This window comes from Hypanus sabinus, chromosome 5 (assembly GCF_030144855.1).
Source record: "Hypanus sabinus isolate sHypSab1 chromosome 5, sHypSab1.hap1, whole genome shotgun sequence".
NCBI lineage: Eukaryota > Metazoa > Chordata > Chondrichthyes > Myliobatiformes > Dasyatidae > Hypanus > Hypanus sabinus.
In genome coordinates, this window is record NC_082710.1 from 95,957,950 (window position 1) to 95,977,499 (window position 19,550).

Genomic DNA, 19,550 nt, shown 5'->3' on the forward strand with positions numbered 1-19,550 from the left:
TAAAAGGTAAAAAAGAGCAGACTACTACCTAAATGGGGAGGAAATTCAAACATCAGAGGTGCAAAGAGACGTCACTTACAAAGAAGTGAAATCTGTGAATGGTAAATCTGTGGAATGTTCTGTCACAGACAGCTGTGAAGGCCAAGACTGTAGGCATACTCAAAGTGAAAACTGATAGCTTCCTGATTGGTCAGGGCATCAAAAGTTATGGCGATAAGGCAGGTGTATGGGTTTGAGTTGGATCTGGGATCACCAATGATGGAATGGTAAAGCAAACTTGATTGGCTGAATGGCCTAATGATGCTCTCATGTCTTAAGGTCTTATAGTCTTAACAACTTTCATTGAAACATCAAAGAAAACAATTGATCTGGATTCATCACAGCTTGGTATGGCAACTGCTCTGCCCAAGACCACAAGAAATTGCAGAAAGATGTAAACACAGCTCATTCCATCATGCAAACCTCCCTTTTCTCCACTGACTTGATCTATACTTCCCATGCCCTGGGAAGGCAGAAAACGAAGTCAAGAACATCTCCCACCCTGTCATTGTCTCCTCTCATCCCTTCCATTGGGCAGAATCTATAGAAGTTTGGTAGCACAAACCATCAAGTTTAAGGGCAACTTCTAACCCACTGTTAACAAACTCTTGAATGAACTTTTTGTTTGCTAAAAGATGATTTTCTAATCTACTTCATCTTGATCCTTGCAGTTTGTCAACCTGTACTAAAAGTTTTCCCTAAAAGTGGTGTCACAGGTAGATAGGGTAGTAAAGAAAGCTTTTGGTATATTGGCCTTTATAAGTCAAATTATTGAGTATAAGAGTTGAAATGTTATGGTGAGGTTGTATAAGGCATTGGTGAAACCGAATTTGGGGTACTGTGTACAGTTTTGGTCTCCAAATTACAGGAAGGATATTAATAAAGTTGAAAGAGTGCTGAGAAGTTTTACAAGGATGTTGCTGGAACTTGAGAAATTGAGTTACGGAGAAAGGTTGAATAGGTTAGAACTGGAGCATAGAAGAATGAGGGGAAACTTGATAAAGGTATATAAAATTATGATGGGTATAGACAGAGTGAATACATGCAGGATTTTTCCACTGAGGCTAGGGGAGAAAAAAAACAGAGGACATGGGTCAAGGGTGAAGGGGGAAAAATTTAAAGGGAACATTAGGGGAGGCTTTTTCACACAGAGAGTGGTGGGAGTGTGGAATGAGCTGCCAGGTGAAGTTGTAAATGCGAGCTCACTTTTAACATTTAAGAAAAACTTGGACAGGTACATGGATGAGAAGTGTACAGAGGGATATGGGCCAGGTGCAGGTCAGTGGGACTAGGCAGAAAAATGGTTTGGCACAACCAAGAAGGGCTAAAAGGCCTGTTTCTGTACTGTAATGTTCTATGGTTCTATTGTTCTACACTTTCTTTGTAATTGTAACACTATATTTTTCACTGCTTTACTTTTCACTGCCTCAGTGTAGTTGCGTATGGAATGATCTGTCTGAATGGGACACAGACAAAGGCTTTTCACTGTATCTTGATACATTTGACATTGATAAACCAACTCCAAGTCTAATTCTTAGAAGTGTTTTCGGGGCCAGCTCTATGTTCCCGTGTCTGCTACTTGTGTTACCTTCTTTAAGTCTCAAACCTGGATTAGACCTTAAAGCTTAATCTCTGTGTTTAAAATTGACTCTAGAGACTAGTGGTGTTTATTGTCTGAAATTTAGAAACAGCAAGATTGAGGCAGAAAATGATTTTCTCTTCTTGGCTTTAAATGTCATTAACCTGGTTACCACCAGAAAAGTCAATTTAAAAGTAAGCCCAATTACTTGAGAAACTGCCAAGCAGTTTTAAGCAACTTGCAACCTTGGTCTGCATGCTTGCTGGACTGGCAGCTTGAGTTTAAAAACTATAAATAATTAAATAAAGCAAGGAAAACCCCATGAAATATAGGAAACACTCATTAAGTTAGCATTTGTGCTCAAAGAAAGAATAATTAATATTTTAGGTCAATTAATTTTCATTGGAACCCACAAAGGTTTTGATAAAATATCTTAGATCCTATACCACAGTCCTGATCCGAAATGTCTCCCTCCACAGCTCATTCTTGCCTCACTGAGTACCTGCAGAAATTACGTGAAATTATTTTTGTTTTGATCATAACTTGAAAAAATATTGTTCACCTTCTCTTATTCAAACTAGTTATAACCTATCTGTGAAATGATGGCATATAAATAGAAAATATGAATTGTTTGCTGGAAAGCTCTACATAAAGGGTAGTATCTAAACAGTGTGCCTAGACATATTCATATTACAGTTTAGCAGATTGGTTGTACTTATTGTTTTTCGAACATGCAAATGCTTAGTCTATAATTCATACAAATTGTGCTCTTGCTTTGTTTTTGGGTTATGATTCTTACATCAATTTATAGTGCAGGCAGGGTATAATAAATTGTTCACTTCACTGCCTTTCAAAGTCAAGAGAGATGCCCAAGGGCACAAGTATAATCAATAAATATAGTAATAAGTGTATGCTTGGGATCCTTTCAAATTGCCAATATAAAGGGAAGTCAAAAATACTCTCCAGCCAAAGGGCTGAGGGCATACCTAGGGGCATAGACTCCATCGGGGAAATGAGAAAACAATCAGACCTGAAAAAATACAAAGTTTCCCAGCATTGTTTAATAGAATGCAGAACAACTCCAAGCCTTCATTCTGGCTTCAGTGCACTCCAGAATGGCATGTAATAAATTTGTTAATGACTTACATCCCTTCCATCTCATCACTAAAATAATTGCTATTGCCAAGTTCACATGATTGTCTATATTCAAGAATACTCATGTGGCTTTGGGGCATATATTACATCTGCATTTTCATGTCTGTTTGGTCCAGTTCAGTGACTTTTCAAACTTCAAAACAAAATAACTCGAAATAAAACTGTAGCATGGAGTTGAAAATGCCTTAGCCTTAAACAGAGCAAGTTAGAATAATCTTTGGATGTCTTAGCACGTGTCAGAAAATTCAATCTTTGACCTTGCAGTGGAATTTCTGTTTGCTCTACTGATTTCCTTTGGCATGGAGCTCCTATAAGTGGCATCGACAGTGATGCAATAGGTGAAATTCTTTCCCAGTGAGACATAATCAAACCCACTATTCTGCAAAACAATTGCTCTTACTTCCTCACAGAACAACCAGTTTGTGTTACCTGAAATCATGATTATTAAAGGATCAGCATTTAAACTATATATACATATTTGTGTGCTCTAAAGGATTTGTGGCCTCATATTGTTGAGGCGAAAAGTTCGACTTTAGTCTCATCCAACCACAAGACAATCTTCCAGATCTTTACAATATCTTCTAAGTGAAGCTTGGCAAAATCTTTATAGGCATGGATATGACTTTTTTTTGGCCAGGGTTTCTTCCTTCCTACTTTTCTATAAATATTCTTTTCTATAAAGTCATAGAGATTGATGCACCATCAATAACTCACTCTGAGACGTAAAGGCGTGATATCGGCTTTTATTGACTGGAAGAAGGAACAAGCAGTGGTTGACCACCATACTACATCCTGGAGACTGAGAGGCCGGGCTCAGGCCTCAATCGCCTTTATGCAGGGGTCTGTGGGAGGAGCCACAGGAGCAGTCAGCAGGGGCCGTGTCCAGACACGTAAATGTAGTTCTCCACAGAGATTGTGGAGCCAGGAATTTTAACTCTATTTGCAGCTATTGACTTCTGCAGCTCACTCAGAGACTGTTGACATCACAGTAGCCTGTGTTACAAAAGCCAATCTTCTCCAGTGACAAAGCTTAGAGGGACATCTGATCTTTTGTTCTTTTGTCTTCAGTTTGGTTTGGTCTTTTGACAATGCTGTTGGACCTTACAGAGAGAGGGGTTATTTATTTAGGAGGTCCTCTACATTAAAAGGAAATATGCAGTATTGCACGAGGAAATTACAAAGAGGATGATTATTTTTTCAGCCTCACAATTTTGGTTTATAATTTTTAGTAAACAGGTGCTAGAATATTTCTTTTGATTTGACATGATGCACAATGTTTTGTAGATTAGCTCAAAAAATCCTACTTCAATATATTTTAAATCTAGAAAATAAGAGAGCAAAATGTGAAATTATTTGTGGGGGTTGGATATTTTTTCAGGACACAGTGTGTTGAGGAAGAAGATAAGTTGTGAACTAGTTTAATATTGGAACAGGATGAAATACCAAGCAGCCCACTCTTACTCTTATATCTTACTTTATGCAACTTCCACAAACAATTTTAATGTGACCCATAAAGATGTACTAATACCATTGAAAAGCAATAAAGCCATTTTTAGCCATACGTTTCCTCCTACTAGTAAGGTTAAATTTGTAAGACATCCGCCTGACATTTCTTTCCAGCTACATTTATGTCCTTGATATACAGTGCAAATCTTAATGATAAAGAGGCTTTTCAAAAGGAACAAATGATTTTTTTTACTGAAATCCATTTAATAGCATAAAACATGAGTGACGATGGCTTTGAAATTCAGATGCAGAGCTGCCTGGTAGAAATTTAATATAAATTTATATTAAACAGCTTTACATATAAACGACCTAATATAAACCTAAGTTCCATATTTTTAGAAAGAAGATTGGCTCAAGACAAAACAAATTTTAGCCAAAATGAACTTTGAACACATGATATAGATTGGGAAATAAAACTTCTGTCAATAAAGAAACAACAGCAGGCATTGAAGAAATATTTTGACATTAAAATATATATATATCCCTGTATTCTATTGAGATTTAAACATTTTCAGTATATGATCAGTAATGAGACTGAGGTCCAAATTGTATCCAATGCTAGTTTTGATCTTATTTAACTCTCCCACCACTTTTAACCCTCATACAAACTCTTCTTCCTCCTGCCATCTGGCAAAAGGTACTGAAGCATTCGGGCTGTCATGATCAGACTGTGCAACAGTTCCGTGCCATTTGCCTGTGTTAATTCAGTCTCTAGACCGCTTAGAATTGTATATTCTAAGTTCTGTTCCATGCTGTTTGCCTGTGTTAACTCTGTCTCTCCATGTTAATAGGAGCATTGCATGTCTTCCCATTCGTCCTTCTGCCTGCTGTTCTCTTCAAGCCACGGTCGCACCTTGATCTGCATGCCTGCTCTGCCTTGTTCCACCGCCCACCTACTCTCTCTGTTGGCTTGGTGGTTAAATGCCACGTTCCCACTGTAGCGACCCGAGTTCGATTCCCTGTCAAGCCTTCCTTGCTTTTCGGCTTTCCACTGTGTAATCCTCGCTCCCCAGCCTTCCCTGTAACCGTTAATAAACACTTAAAATTACTCTACCTCCATGTCTGTGTCCTGCTTTTGGGTTTGCCCCATTCCATTGAAATATTGTTATTTTGCCACTGATATTCAAATCTCCAATCTACTGTATATTCAATCTTGACCAATGAATGTTAATACAAAATGGATGAGTTATCTATCAAATGTGTTTGCTTGGAAGCATCAGTTCTCTGCTAACTTTCTCCTTCAGAATCAGTATCCAATATACAGGTATGCATTTAACTGATTTCTTTTTTGTTTCTGACCAGATATGAAATTATTTAAGCTGTCTCAATGCTTCACTTTCATAACAATAACTGTGTATAAGGCACATGGACAAGTTGCCATGGATTCATGGTTATTGCAGTTTATCTGTTGATCTTGTGATGAAATGGGAGAGCTTGCAATAGCCTTTGTGTGGAGGATCGTTTAGTTTTGGAGTATGACAGGACCAGAAACTAGAAAGATGGAAAGTAATTCCAGGGCTGGAATTACCTTTCCAGTCCTTTCCAGGACTGGAAAGGTAAGAAAAACCTATGCAACCTGGCAGAATCAGTTTGGTTAGCTGTTAGCCACAGGAGTTGAATGAAAAAATGCACATATTTGAAAATTGGTTAGATGTTACTGTTACAGAAAATGGACTGAGTAATTTCAAAAAAGATTTGTAATGAGTAGGAAATGAGAAATGAAGAGACTTCAAAATGAAAAAAGATATTCTAAATATACACAATTAGCAGTCCATTTGCATTCAGTATTGCAAAAACAACAACAACTTCTTAACTCTGTTTCCAAAATCTGCATTTCAAGTGCAACACTCTGCTGTTATTAGTGATCGGGTGATTTTCTGTTCAGAAGACTGCAGCCTCTTGCTATGGCTAAAGGACATCTCATTTGAAGTGAAGCAGTTCTCCCTCTGGGCATAATAATATTCATCAGTACAATTCATGTACAGATTTGTGCAATACATACACAAATTTAGACAGATTCTATATATGACTACTTGACTACTTGTCACTTTTATGCATAAACCACTCCATACTTACATAGATTTGCAGAGAGAGGCAGCAGCTCAATCATGACAGTGCTAAACTAGCTCAAGACTAAGACCTAGAAACTAGTCAGTGTGTAATGTTTTTCCTTCTCTTACAGATAGAGTGTTAATTTCTATTATCAGGAAAAGATTTCTGTAGATTGAAGAAGTCAATTCTGATGTCAGCAAAACATGTCCATTAAACCTGGGAAAGGTGCCAATGTCATTTATCATCTTTTGCATACTTCATACATTTTACTTGTTTATTTGATTCATCAGGAAAGCCAATAACGATTGACAAATGATATACTCAGAAAATAACACATTTTCACAATTAGATTGTCAATACTGTAAAAGGTTACATTCTCGATCTGGATAATAGTCATGCGGGACTTGAATATGCAGGTAGATTGGGAAAATAAGGTTGCAGCAGAGTTACAGGAGAGGCTACTTCTAGAGTGCCTACCAGATGGCTTTTTAGAGCACATTGTGGTTGAACTCACTAGAGGATCAGCTATTCTGGATTGAGTGTTGTGCAATGAACTAGAATTGATTAGGGAGCTTGAGGCAAAAGAATCCTTAGGGGTAAGTGATCATAATATGATTGAATTTACCTTTAAATTTGAGAGGGAGAAGCTAAAGTCAGATGTATCAGTATTACAGTGAAGTAAAGGAAATTACAGAGGCATGAGAAAGGACTTGGCCAGTATTGATTGGAAAAGAACACTGGCAGGGATGATGGTAGAGCAGCAATGGCTAGAATTTCTGGAAGAAATTTGGAAGGCACAGGATATATATATCACAAAGAGGAAGAATTATTCTAAAGGACAGATGACACACTGTGGTTAACCAGAGAAGTCAAAGCCAGAGAGGGCATATAATAGATCAAAATTTAGTGGGAAGTTAGAGGATTGGGAAGTTTTTAAAAAACAACAGAAGGCAACTGAAATAAAAAAATCATTAAGAAGGTAAAGATAGAATACATAAGTAAGCTAGTCAATAATATTAAAGAGGATATCAAAAGTTTCTTCAGATACATAAAGTGTAAAAGAGAGGCAAGAATGGATATTGGATCGCTGTAAAGTGATGCTAGAGAGGTAGTAATGGGGGACAATGAAATAGCAAATGAACAGAATAAGTGTTTTGCATCAGTCTTCACTGTGGAAGATACTAGTAGGATGGTGGAAGTTCAAGGTGTCAGGGGGCATGAAATGTGTGAAATTACCATAACTAATGGTTCTTGGGAAGCTGAAAGGTCTGACATAGATAAATCACCTGGACCAGATGTACAACCCAGGTTTCTGAATCAGGTGGCTGAAGAGATTCAGGAGGCATTAGTAATGATCTTTCAAGAATCACCTGATCCTGGAATGGTTCCAAAAGACTGCAAATTTGCAAATGTCACTCCACTCTTCAAGATGGGAGAGGAGCAGAAGGAAAGAAACTATAAGGCTCTTAGTCTGAGCTCAGTGGTTGGGAGGATAGTGGAATCGATATTAAGGATGAGCTCTCAGGGTACTTGGAGCCATGTGATAAAATAGGCTGTGGTCAACATGGTTTCCTCAAGGGAATATCTTGGCTGACAAAAGGCAAGGATGAAAAATGATTTCATTTTAATATATTTTAATACCTATTGAAAGATGCTCCTGTCTAAATCAAAAAAAATCCCAAGTGGGTGGTACAGATGCTAAATTTCAATAGCCAATTAAACTTGGAGAAATAAGCTTCTCATTCTAGATCAGGGGTTTTCAACCTAACCCCTTGCTTAATGGTATTAGTCAATGGCATAAAAAAGGTTGTCAACCCTTGTTCTAGATTAACACTAAAGAAATCACTGCTAAATATTTGTTCTGCTCAGACTTTAGGAAAACACTATAAAGAGGACAATATATATTTCAATATTTGGCAGTAGTAACTAGCAAGGTAAGTTAGATAGCACATATTGTTCAAACAGTCATTGTCTATAACACTTGGTTGATCCAAACTGAACAAGCTTCTCTCTGGACATTCATACAGTAGACCAGCATGATAAAAGACTCAAATAGTATCTACTTTCTTAGCAGCTCCAGCCTTGCTTGCAACAATCAACCATGCCAGCCTTATTTGGAAGAAATATTTAAAACAAATGTGAGCTCCTCTGAGCTCAAAATTACTCTAATACAGTATTGATAACACCAATTATGGTTGAAAGTGGAGTTCCAATAAAGTGACTTTATGTGCCTGAAGCATTATTCATGAGCATATTACTGGTATCTTGAACTGAGACTGAGAGACCCTGGTATCAGATTCACTGATACTAGACTGACAACCACTTACATTTTAGGTTAACCAAACTTGACTCTTCTCTGGTGCAGTTAGATTCTTCAAGAAAAGTGATGATCTTCAGTTCATTAACTTGACTTTTTGAATTCCTGATCCAAATAGCTACTGGATGAAATAATCTTTTCTTTCTTAATGATACTAAATATATAATAATGTTGTAAAATAAAACTCTAGTGTTATGTTTCTTAAATTTATTAGCTTTGTTGGAATGGCAAATCGCTAATTTTCAGCTGGTGCAAGGAACTATTACACTATGGGTAGTCTTGAAATTTACAATCTGAAAACTACCAATAGACTAGCAATATGGTTTACACCAGAAATGAATGTCAAATTAATTAAAATAGAATTAGACATTAGCTCAGCTGTTTCAGTCATCCCACAAAATGAACTTGAATGTCATTTCAAAGATACTGAACTGAAGCCTCCAGATATTCTACTAAGAACTTTTACTGGAGAAAAGATTACTCCTGTGGGAATGACATTTGTAACAGTGGAATACAACAAGCAACAAGCTAAGTTACACTGGTCGCATATGTGTTGAAAACAGGACTAGCAGGTTGTGAGTGGCTGAGACAACAACAAATTGATTGAAGATCCATCCACCATATACATGCCCCATCCCCCGCAATAGAGTCAATGGAAACCAAATTAAGAAATGATGATGCCACAGCAATGATCAAAGATGGCATTGAAAAAAAAATCAAACATATCAAAGGGTAAGCTAGTATTAAATGAAATGCCACACCCAAGTTTTACAAAGCCTGTCCAGTACCTTATACCATCCATATGAGCATGCTGAAGGAACTATCTCCAAGCTTGAGTGGAACTCACAGTCAACACCTGTGGTCCTACTAGCCAAGAAGGATGGGACTGTCAGGATCTGTGGTGATTTAAGGGCACCCTAAACCCAATAATGAAAGTACATCAATACTATCTGCTCAAGATAGAGGATAACTTTGCAAAGCTTTCTGGAGGGAAACACTTCAGTAAAGTTGACTTAACTGAGGCCTACCTACAGATGGAGATGGAAGAAAAGTCCAGAGTGTTTCTCACCATAAACCCTAACAAATGGCTTTATTGCTATAATAGGCCAGGTCCCCACATTCAGTCTGTTTCGTTGCTTTGAAAAAGGTTTAGCAAGTGCACTGTTACTGTACTTCACTAAATATGATGATCCATGATGTTTGGAAAGGCAACAAAGACCTTTTTCCACAGTGCAAGTTAGCATTCAGAGATTTCTTTTTGCAGCCAAAAGTATTGATATGATTTCTTAAACCCCGGCTTTAGATCAATCATTTTGTAGAGAGATCAGTTCTTCCTCCACCCTTCCTGTTACCTCATCATTACAAATGTTCAGGAATTGATTTATTACCCAATCTGGAATTTGGATCAAGTGAAGATCTGGATATCTTCTATATGCATCTCACCCAGATGGGCACAGTACACTTCAAGATCATCGTCCGGTATTTTTTCTTTCAAAGATAATGTGGCACTTAAATAAGATTAACTTGGACTGAAAGGTGGAGATGACTGCTTTGACTTTGATAAGATACACCTCATTTCCTTGTTTCATTTCCAAAGTTTCATTAAACTTTGCAGATAATTCTAACAAATAAGTAATGCCATGTCTAATATTCTTGAGTTGATTACTGAATGAAGCATTGGAGTTTTCAAAGGATTTTATCAGTTTCAAAAAGTGCACAAAATCGTCTCAGGCAGTTTCACCTTGAGATCCATGTGGCTTATATGTGCAACAGAAGCATTCAGGATCAGAATCAGAATCAGGTTTACTATCACCAGCATATGTTGTGAAATTTTTAACTTAGCAACAGCAGTACAATGCAATGCATGATAAAATAGGAAGAAAAACTAAGCACACCCCTTGAGTTGTGCCAGTGTTGATTGACAGCGAAGAGGAGATATCACCAATCCACACAGATTTTTATCTTCCTGTTAGGAAGTCAAGGATCCAATTGCAGAGGGAGGTACAGAGGCCCAGGTTCCTTAGCTTATTGATCAGGATTATGGGACTGATGATGTTAAATGCTGAGCTATGGACAACGAACAGCATCCTGACATAGGTGATTGTATTGTCCAGGTGATCTAAGGCCATTTGAAGAGCCATAAAGACTGGATCTGCCATTGATTTATTGTGGCAATAGGCAAATTGCAGTGGGTCCAGGTCACTGGTGAGGAGTTGCTGCACAGAATCGTTTTAATTACTTGGTCCGGCGATTTAAGTAAAACTGTACTCAGAACCTTTCTTACTGCTGGCAGCATCAGTTCTTCTCCAATTGCATGAGGTTTTCAGGTTCAGCAATGAGCAATGAGCATGTAAACCATTGTTATTTTATTCTGAGGTGCTGGAAAACCTGTTTTGAAGTGGTTTCTGTTTTTGAAAGTTTTCATGAAGTGACTGAAAATAAGCCAAGTTTCTGTTTGCTTTATCAGAATGTATTGTTTTCAAATGTTCTAGGAACCTGGGCAGTTTCATTGCGTCCTTGCAAAAAACATTTTCTCACAACTGGCACATTGGCTGCTGTTGGTAGCTTGGTGCTGGCATAAACCCATATTTCCGATACTCCATGCCACATGAAACTGTCTACATTTCCTTTGCATTTGGCCTGCCTCTTTTGTTATAGATTAATGACCATGATCCATTGCCTGTTGTTCAAGTCCAACCTCAAATGTTGTGATCAATAAAGGGGAAAGTTATGACATCACCATAGGTCAGGCAAAATCTGACCCACTGCCTAAAGGTACATAAAGTGAGGCAGCAATATGTCAATTGGACCATTGACTAGAGAAAGTGGACAAAATCATTCCATTTGGAAATTTCTGAAACTTACGCCATTGAACATCATACCCAAATTCATAGGAAGTACAACACTGCATAACTAAAGTATGGGAATTGTACTAGCTACCACTGTACTACAGTAGTGAATGGCAATAACTTGTGGGCTGGGCCCAGAAATAACACGTTTATGTGTCCTGGAGAAGGGTCTTGGCCCAAAACATCGAACGTTTGTTCATTCCTTAGATGCTGCCTGACCTGCTGAATTCCTCCACCATTTTGTGCATGTTGATTTGGATCTCCAGCATCCACAGAATTTCTCATGTTTACAATTTATTCAGTCCACATTTCTCAAGATATGCCAAACACAGAAGTACAGTCAGCCACCCGTATCCACGAGGGATTGGTTCCGGGACCTCCCACGGATACCAAAAAATGTGGATGTTCAAGTCCCTTATATAAAATGGCATACTATTTGCATATAACCTATGCACATCCTCCCGTGCACTTTAAGTCATCTCTAGGTTACTTATAATACCTAATACAATGTAAGTGCTATGTAAATAGTTGTTATACTGTAATGTTTAGGGAATATTGACAAGAAAAATAAACTGTACGTGTTCCTCTCGCTCACAACACAAGCAATGAACGAATGAGACGCGAGGCGAACAATGATCAAATAATGAGTAAAACTTTTAATCATCTCTAGATTACAGAATTTATAACACCTTATACAATGGAAATGCTATGTAAATAGTTGTTACACTGTCTTGTTTAGGGAATATTGACAAGAAAAAAAACTGCACATGTTCCTCTCGCTCACAACACAAGCAGCGAACAAATGAGATGTGAGGCGAGTAATGATCAAACGACGAGTAAAACATGTAATACCTGTACAGTAGTTGTTACACCATCTAGTTTAGGGAATAAGGACACTTTGGAGGAGGCTCAATAATACTAAAGTCAGGAACTGTGGAGGTTGAGAGCTGAGGATCTTCAAGCATTGAATGTCGAGACTCCAGAATTGCAGATGCTTTATTTAGAAACATTGTTATAGGAAGCTGTCTCTCTTTTTCTTTACATCATGAAACAAACCTTGCCAGGTAGCCTTTCTCTTCAAGGAGTTTTTTGAGCTCCTCTGGGAATGCTGCTGCAGCCTCCGCATTAGCCGATGCCAATTCTCCCATGATCTTTACATTCGTGAGGCTGTAACGTGTTACATAGCCAGCCAGCCATCCCTTACTAGCCTTAAACTCTTTTCTCTTGCTCTCAATCAACCCCGTCACAATAGTGCTCATAGAGACTAAGTGCTTTTTCATGTATAGTTTGGCCATCAACAGGGATATGCTTCTGTGACATGTCCTCTAGCCACACCTTCGGCGAGAGATAGCACTTTACGCTCCCTCTTGGTCTTTGAGGAATTGCTTTGAACACGTAATTGCTTTTTAGGAGCCATTTTTTTACAGGAACAAAATAGCGAATGAACAAAGTGTGAGGCGAACAATGTTAGAACAACGAGTGCTCGAAGAGCACTCCCGGATTTTCTCGATTCATGGTTGGTTGAATTTGTGCATGCGGAACTCGCGGATAAGGAGGGCTGACTGTATTAAAAAGCAAACACGAGGAAATCTGCAGATGTTGGAAATTCAAGCAACAGACACAAAATGCTGGTGGAATGCAGCAGGCCGGGCAGCACCTATAGGGAGAAGCACTGTCGACGTTTCAGGCCGAGACCCTTCATCAGGACTAACTGAAAGGAAAGACAGTAAGAGATTTGAAAGTATGAGGGGGAGAGGAAAATGAGAAATGATAGGAGAAGACCGGAAGTGGTGGGGTGGAGCTCAGAGTCGGAAAGGTGATTGGCAAAAGGAATACAGAGCTGGAGAAGGGAAAGGATCATGGGATGGGAGGCCTAGGGAGAAAGAAAAGGGGAGGGGAGCACCAGAGGGAGATGGAAAACAGGCAGAGTGATGGGCAGAAAGAGAGAAAATAAGGAGGGGGGAGTAAAACTATATACATCAGGGATGGGGTAAGGAGAAGAGGAGGGGCATTAATGGAAGTTAGAGAAGTCTCTCTTATCCCCACCGATGACCCCTTCTCCCATCTTCTACCCTCCTTCACTTCATGGACACCCAACTCTGGATTTCTTTATTGCTAATTGCTGATGGGAGATCAACCATCTCGACTTCACCACACTGTGTTCCAATTCCAACCACACTCCTTCTGAATGCTCTGCTCTCTGCTCTCTCTGCACCAATCCCAACCTCACAATAAAACCTGCTGATAAGGGAGGAGCTGTTGTTGTCTTGAGTACTGACCTCTACCTGGCCGAGGCACAGTGACAACTCTCTGATACCTTCACTTATTTACCCCTTGATCATGACCCTACTAATGAGCAGCCGGCCACGGTCTCCTATACCATCACTAACCTTACCAGCTCTGGGGATCTCCCATCCACTGCCACCAACCTCATAGTTCCCACACCCCGCACTTCCCGTTTCTACCTCCTACCCAAGATCCACAAACCTGCCTGTTCAGGTGGATCTATTGTCTCAGCTTGCTCCTGCCCCACGGAACACATTTCTGCATACCTTGACACTGTTCAATCTCTTCCCACCTATGTTCATGACACTTCTCACACTTTGAATTTTTTCAATGATTTTAAGTTCCCTGGTCCCCACTGCCTTATTTTCATCATGGACGTTCAGTCCCTCTATACCTACATCCCCCACCAGGAAGGTCTCAAAGCTCTCTGCTTCTCTTTGAATTCCAGACTAAACCAGTTCCCCTCTACCATCACTCTCCTCCGTCTAGCGGAATTAGGCCTTATTTTCAATAATTTCTCCTTTGGCTCCTCCCACTTCCTCCAAACCAAGGGTGTATCCATGGTTACTTGTATGGGTCCCAGTTATGCCTGCCTTTTTGTTGGCTTTGTGGAACAGTCCATGTTCCAAGACTATACGGGTATCTGTCCCCCTATTTTCCTTCGCTACATCGCCGACTGCATTGGCACTGCCTCCTGCACGCATGCTGAGCTCGTTGACTTCATTAACTTTGCCTCCAACATTCAGCCTGCCCTCAAATTTACCTGGTCCATTTCCGACACCTCCCTCCCGTTTCTTGATCTTTCGGTCTCCATCCCTGGAGACAGCTTATCTACTAGTATCTATTATAAGCCTACAGACTCTCACAGCTACCTGGACTATTCCTCTTCCCACATCGTCTCTTGTAAAAAATGCTATCCCCTTCTCACAATTCCTCCTTCTCAGCTGCATCTGCTCTCAGGATGAGGCTTTTCTTTCCAGGACGAAGGAGATGTCTTCCTTTTTTAAACAAAGGGGCTTCCCTTCTTTCACCATTAATTCTGCTCTCAAACACATGTTTCCCATTTCCCGCACATCTGCCCTCACCCCAGCCACCCACCACCCCACATGGGATAGGGTTCCCCTTGTCCTCACCTACCACCCCACCAACCTCTGGGTCCAACGTATAATTCTCCATAACTTCTGCCACTTCCAAAGGGATCCCACTACCAAGCACATCTTTCCCTCCCCCCCTTCTGTTTTCCACAGGGATCACTCCCTACGTGACTCCCTCGTCCATTCGTCCCCCCCATCTCTTCCCACCGATCTCTCTCCTGGCACTTATCCTTGTAAGCGGAACAAATGCTACATCTACCCTTACACTTCCTCCCTCACCACCATTCAAGGCCCCAGACAGTCCTTCCCGGTGAGACGACACTTCACCTGTGAGTCGGCTGGTGTGGTATACTGCGTCCAGTGCTCCCCGTGTGGCCTTTTATATATTGGTGAGACCCGACGCAGACTGGGAGACCGTTTCGCTGAACACCTACACTCGGTCCGCCAGAGAAAGCAGGATCTCCCAGTGGCCACGCATTTTAATTCCACGTCCCATTCCCAATCTGATATGTCTATCCATGGCCTCTTCTACTGTCAAGATGAAGCCACACTCAGGTTGGAGGAACAACACCTCACAAACTGGCTGGGTAGCCTCCAACCTGATGGCATTAACATTGACTTCTTTAACTTCCTTTAATGCCCCTCCTTACCCCATCCCTGATATATTTAGTTTTCCCTTCCTTTTTTTTCTCTCTTTCTGCCCATCACTCTGCCTGTTCTCCATCTCCCACTGGTGCTCCCCTCCCCCTTTCTTTCTCCCTAGGCCTCCCGTCCCATGATCCTTTCCCTTCTCCAGCTCTGTATCCTTTTTGCCAATCACCTTTCCGGCTGTCAGCTCCACCCTACCCCCTCCGGTCTTTTCCTATCATTTTGCATTTTTCCCTCCCCCTCCTACTTTCAAATCTCTTTCTATCGTTCCTTTCAGTTAGTCCTGACGAAGGGTCTCGGCCTGAAACATCAACAGTGCTTCTCCCTATAGATGCTGCCTGGCCTGCTGCATTCCACCAGCATTTAGTGTGTGTTGCTGACTGTATTGCGTTGCTTTTCAACAACCATAATGCGCTGTGAGCAAAGTCTTAGAGAACAGAGATGAGGTGATTACATGATCATAGTAATCAATTATGAGGTTCTGAGGATCAAATGCTATTAATCTGTAATTAATTTCTTAAATTAAGCCTGTAATCCTTCAGCTCCCCCTTGCTACTAAGCATATCCCACTGCCCCCTGTATCATTATCACTGCTTAGAAATTTCCACTGCCCCCAGGGGGGCAATCTGGCCCTCTACTGTATGTGAGCCACTGATATACTGTACGTCATCCACAGTCTATTTTTCATAGATACACCAAGACAGCAGTGATGGCTAGTTGCACCTTGCTATGAGTAACTGCACTCTTGTTGAAAAAAATAACTACTCCAGATTTGGAACTCAGAAATAAAAACAAAACATGGAATAAATACTCAATATGTTAGGCAACATCTCCAGCAAGAAATGGTTAAAATTGAGGTCAATGGCTTTTACTCAAAATGAGAAAAAGTTAGAAATGAAACATGATTTAAATTGCAACCTAGAAGGAGGGGTGAAGACAAAAGGCTACCAATAATTGGATGGAGCCAATTTATTCTCTCTGCCTCTTCTCAGAAACTTAAAACATGTTTGATTTATAACTCATCCCAGTTGTGAACAGAGATCACCAGCCTGAAATTGTTAACTCTATCCCTTCCCCACAGGTGCTGCCTGACCTGTAGAGAGTTTGTTTTTTTTCATAAATATTGCACAAAACATTCCAAATTTGGTTTGTCAACAACAATCCAGAGCATGTTACTAATTAGCATTCAAGGCCAGCTACTTCATTCAGTTCTGTCTGAGACATTGCCCTCAAACTCAGACCTATTCATCTCCCTGATAGTGATTTTTTAAAAAAAAATCTGGCAGTGTATAATAACTTTGTGACCCTGTTTGACCTGAAAATGAACACCATATTCAATAACATTATTATCAGCCAATGATAAAGAACTTGCAAAGCTCTTTTGCACACCTTCAAAGATTGAAAAGACTGTTTAAAGGTCAAGGCCTCAAGCTCAGCACTAAATCCAGAGTTGCCACAGAACAGCAATTCCTGTTCAACTCAATGCTTCAGAAACATGGATTCAAAGACTGGCACCTCAGAGCATTGGAGAGTATTGCCACCATTGCCCTGCATAATCTCCTAAATTCATTAGTCAGATAATCATCTGTTCTCAGGTCAACGTTCTTAACAGAGAGGTCCTACTTACCCTGGTCATGTTAAAACATTCTTATGACACCAGACTCACAGATCAAACAAAACTGTGAACTCTATCAGAGCAAGAGATTACTAAGAGAACAGAAAAAATTTGTTTTTAAAGCCTCCTTAAAATATATATTACCCATTCCCTCTGCTAGGGAAACTCTGGCGCATGACTGATCAAAGCAGAGGAGCAAAGACATTCTACTTCTTTGTTGGGAGTATGTGGAAGTCTTGTGCTAACTGTAGAAAGTGCACTTCCCTTTCACAATATCTACCCATCCACATCCTTAAACCTCTTATCCAACAGAGTCTGGAGTCCCTGACATTGCACTTGTCAATCATCTTAGAACTCATAGACATCATGTGGAAACAAGTACTCCTCAACTCCAAGGAACCACCTCATAAATAAATGGATGGAAATTACAATGGACATTTACAAAATGGAGAAGATAACAGCATCTGTTAATCATAAGCTGGAACAATTTGATTCATACTGGGAAAAATGGTTTAACTACATAATGCCTCATAGGCCTGATTTTATTCTCACAAATCAATGAACATGTTGTTAAAAAAAAAAGATCACTCCCTACTTGTACATAGTTCTTTCCTTTTGCTTGTTTTTTTCTTTCCACTCTTTTCTATAAGTGTATACTTCAGATAAATACTTTGTGGAGATTTGTGATATATATGTACAATGTCTGAAATACATCTTATGGAAATGTTTGCCTGATGATGAATTTCAATAAAAAAATAAATTACAAAAAAAAAGCATAGAATATAATTTCAAACATTGAACATTACCGCGCAACACAGGCACTTCAGTTTATGATATTTTGCTGACTTATTAACCTACTCTAAGTTCAATCTAACCATTCCTACCTACATGGTCCTCCATCTTTCTATCATCCATAAGCCTATCGAAGAGTTTCTTAAGTGTCCCTAATGATCTGTCGCTACCACTACCCCTGTCAGCATGCACCACACACCCACCACAGTGTGGAAAACTTACCTCTGACATACTGCCCGTACCTTCTTCTTTTAAATCTTAAGATTATGCCCCCTTGTATTAAGTAATTTCCTCCTTGGAAAATATGTTTCCTGCTGTTCACTTGTTTTCTGCCTCTTATCATCTAATATAGCTCTATCAAGCTACTTCTCATCCTCTTCTGCTCCAAAGAGAAAGGTTTGTTCAAACTATTCTCATAAGACATGTCCTCTGAACCAGGCAGCATCCTCGTAAATTTCCTCTGCATCTTCTTTAAAGCTTTCATATTTTTCCTATAATGAGGCAACCAGAACTGAAGGCAAAAGTCCAAATCTGGTCTAAACAAAGGTTTTAGAGATCTGCAACTTTACCCTCACAGCTCTCCAACTCAACTGCAGACCAATGAACCAACATCCTGTAAGCCTTCTTAACAACCATATCAACTTGAGCAGCAACTTTGAGGGATCTATTTTGTGGATCCCAAGATCTCTTTGCTCCTCTGGAGTGCTAAGAACCACACTGTAACTTCTGTATTCTGCATTCAAATTTAATCTTCTCTGGGTTGAACTGCATGTGCCACTGCTCTGCCCAGGCCAGCATCCTATCAATGCTCTAATGTAACCTAAACCAACCTTTTACACTTGCCACAACTCTACCAACCTTTGATCATAGAGCATAGAATATACAACATAGAGCAAAGGATGTAGAATATAGTAGAATATAGAACATACCTGGGATTGTTTATTTATCCAAAATGCTACATTAAATTAATTTATGATTAGTCCAGTGCACATCTAAGATATTAATCATACCTGTGTCTTTACATGTAAACTCAGAATGCGAGTCACATGTTCTCGTATTCCCTGCGCAGTTGTTTTCATCACTGCCATCTTCACAGTCCCAGTCTCCGTCACAATGCCATCGCAATGGAACACAATTACCATCCATATAACACTGAAATTGTTTTCTGTGACAAATACCTGGTGATCTAGTGGCTGGAAGGATAATAGAAACAATAATATTGTTAAAAAAGAGATGAATTTGCTTTGAAAACTGTATTAATTGCATTTTCCGTAATATTTATATCATTCATATTTCCCCAGAAAGCTTTTCCTTTCTCCCTTCAGTGAACATATTTGGTATTCTGTCAAACTGTTCTGCTTTATACAGGAAAGCTATTTTAAAAGAGAATGATTCAGTAGTTGTTTGTGCAGTAGTTAAAATATTAACATGATTTATTTAAATCAAAATTAAACATATTTATAGTAATCTATATTAAACATACAGATGAAATAGCACAAATGTTAATTGCAGGAGGTATTCTTACCCATCACAATTCTTTGCAGTTTAAATGAATAACAAAGGAGACCAGCAAACATTGAAGGTAAAGCTGATCAACAGGGAAATATCTAATTTTAGT

General features: G+C 39.5%; 1 protein-coding gene across 1 annotated transcript in view; it reads right to left on the reverse strand.

The window, feature by feature from the left end:
• Positions 1 to 19,550, reverse strand: part of LOC132394768 (low-density lipoprotein receptor-related protein 1-like) — a 1,611,265-nt gene that overhangs the window by 684,955 nt on the left and 906,760 nt on the right. The window contains exon 22 of the mRNA XM_059971176.1: positions 18,943 to 19,125. Coding sequence (XP_059827159.1) covers positions 18,943 to 19,125 — 183 coding nt within the window. The remainder of the gene's footprint in view (positions 1 to 18,942; positions 19,126 to 19,550) is intronic.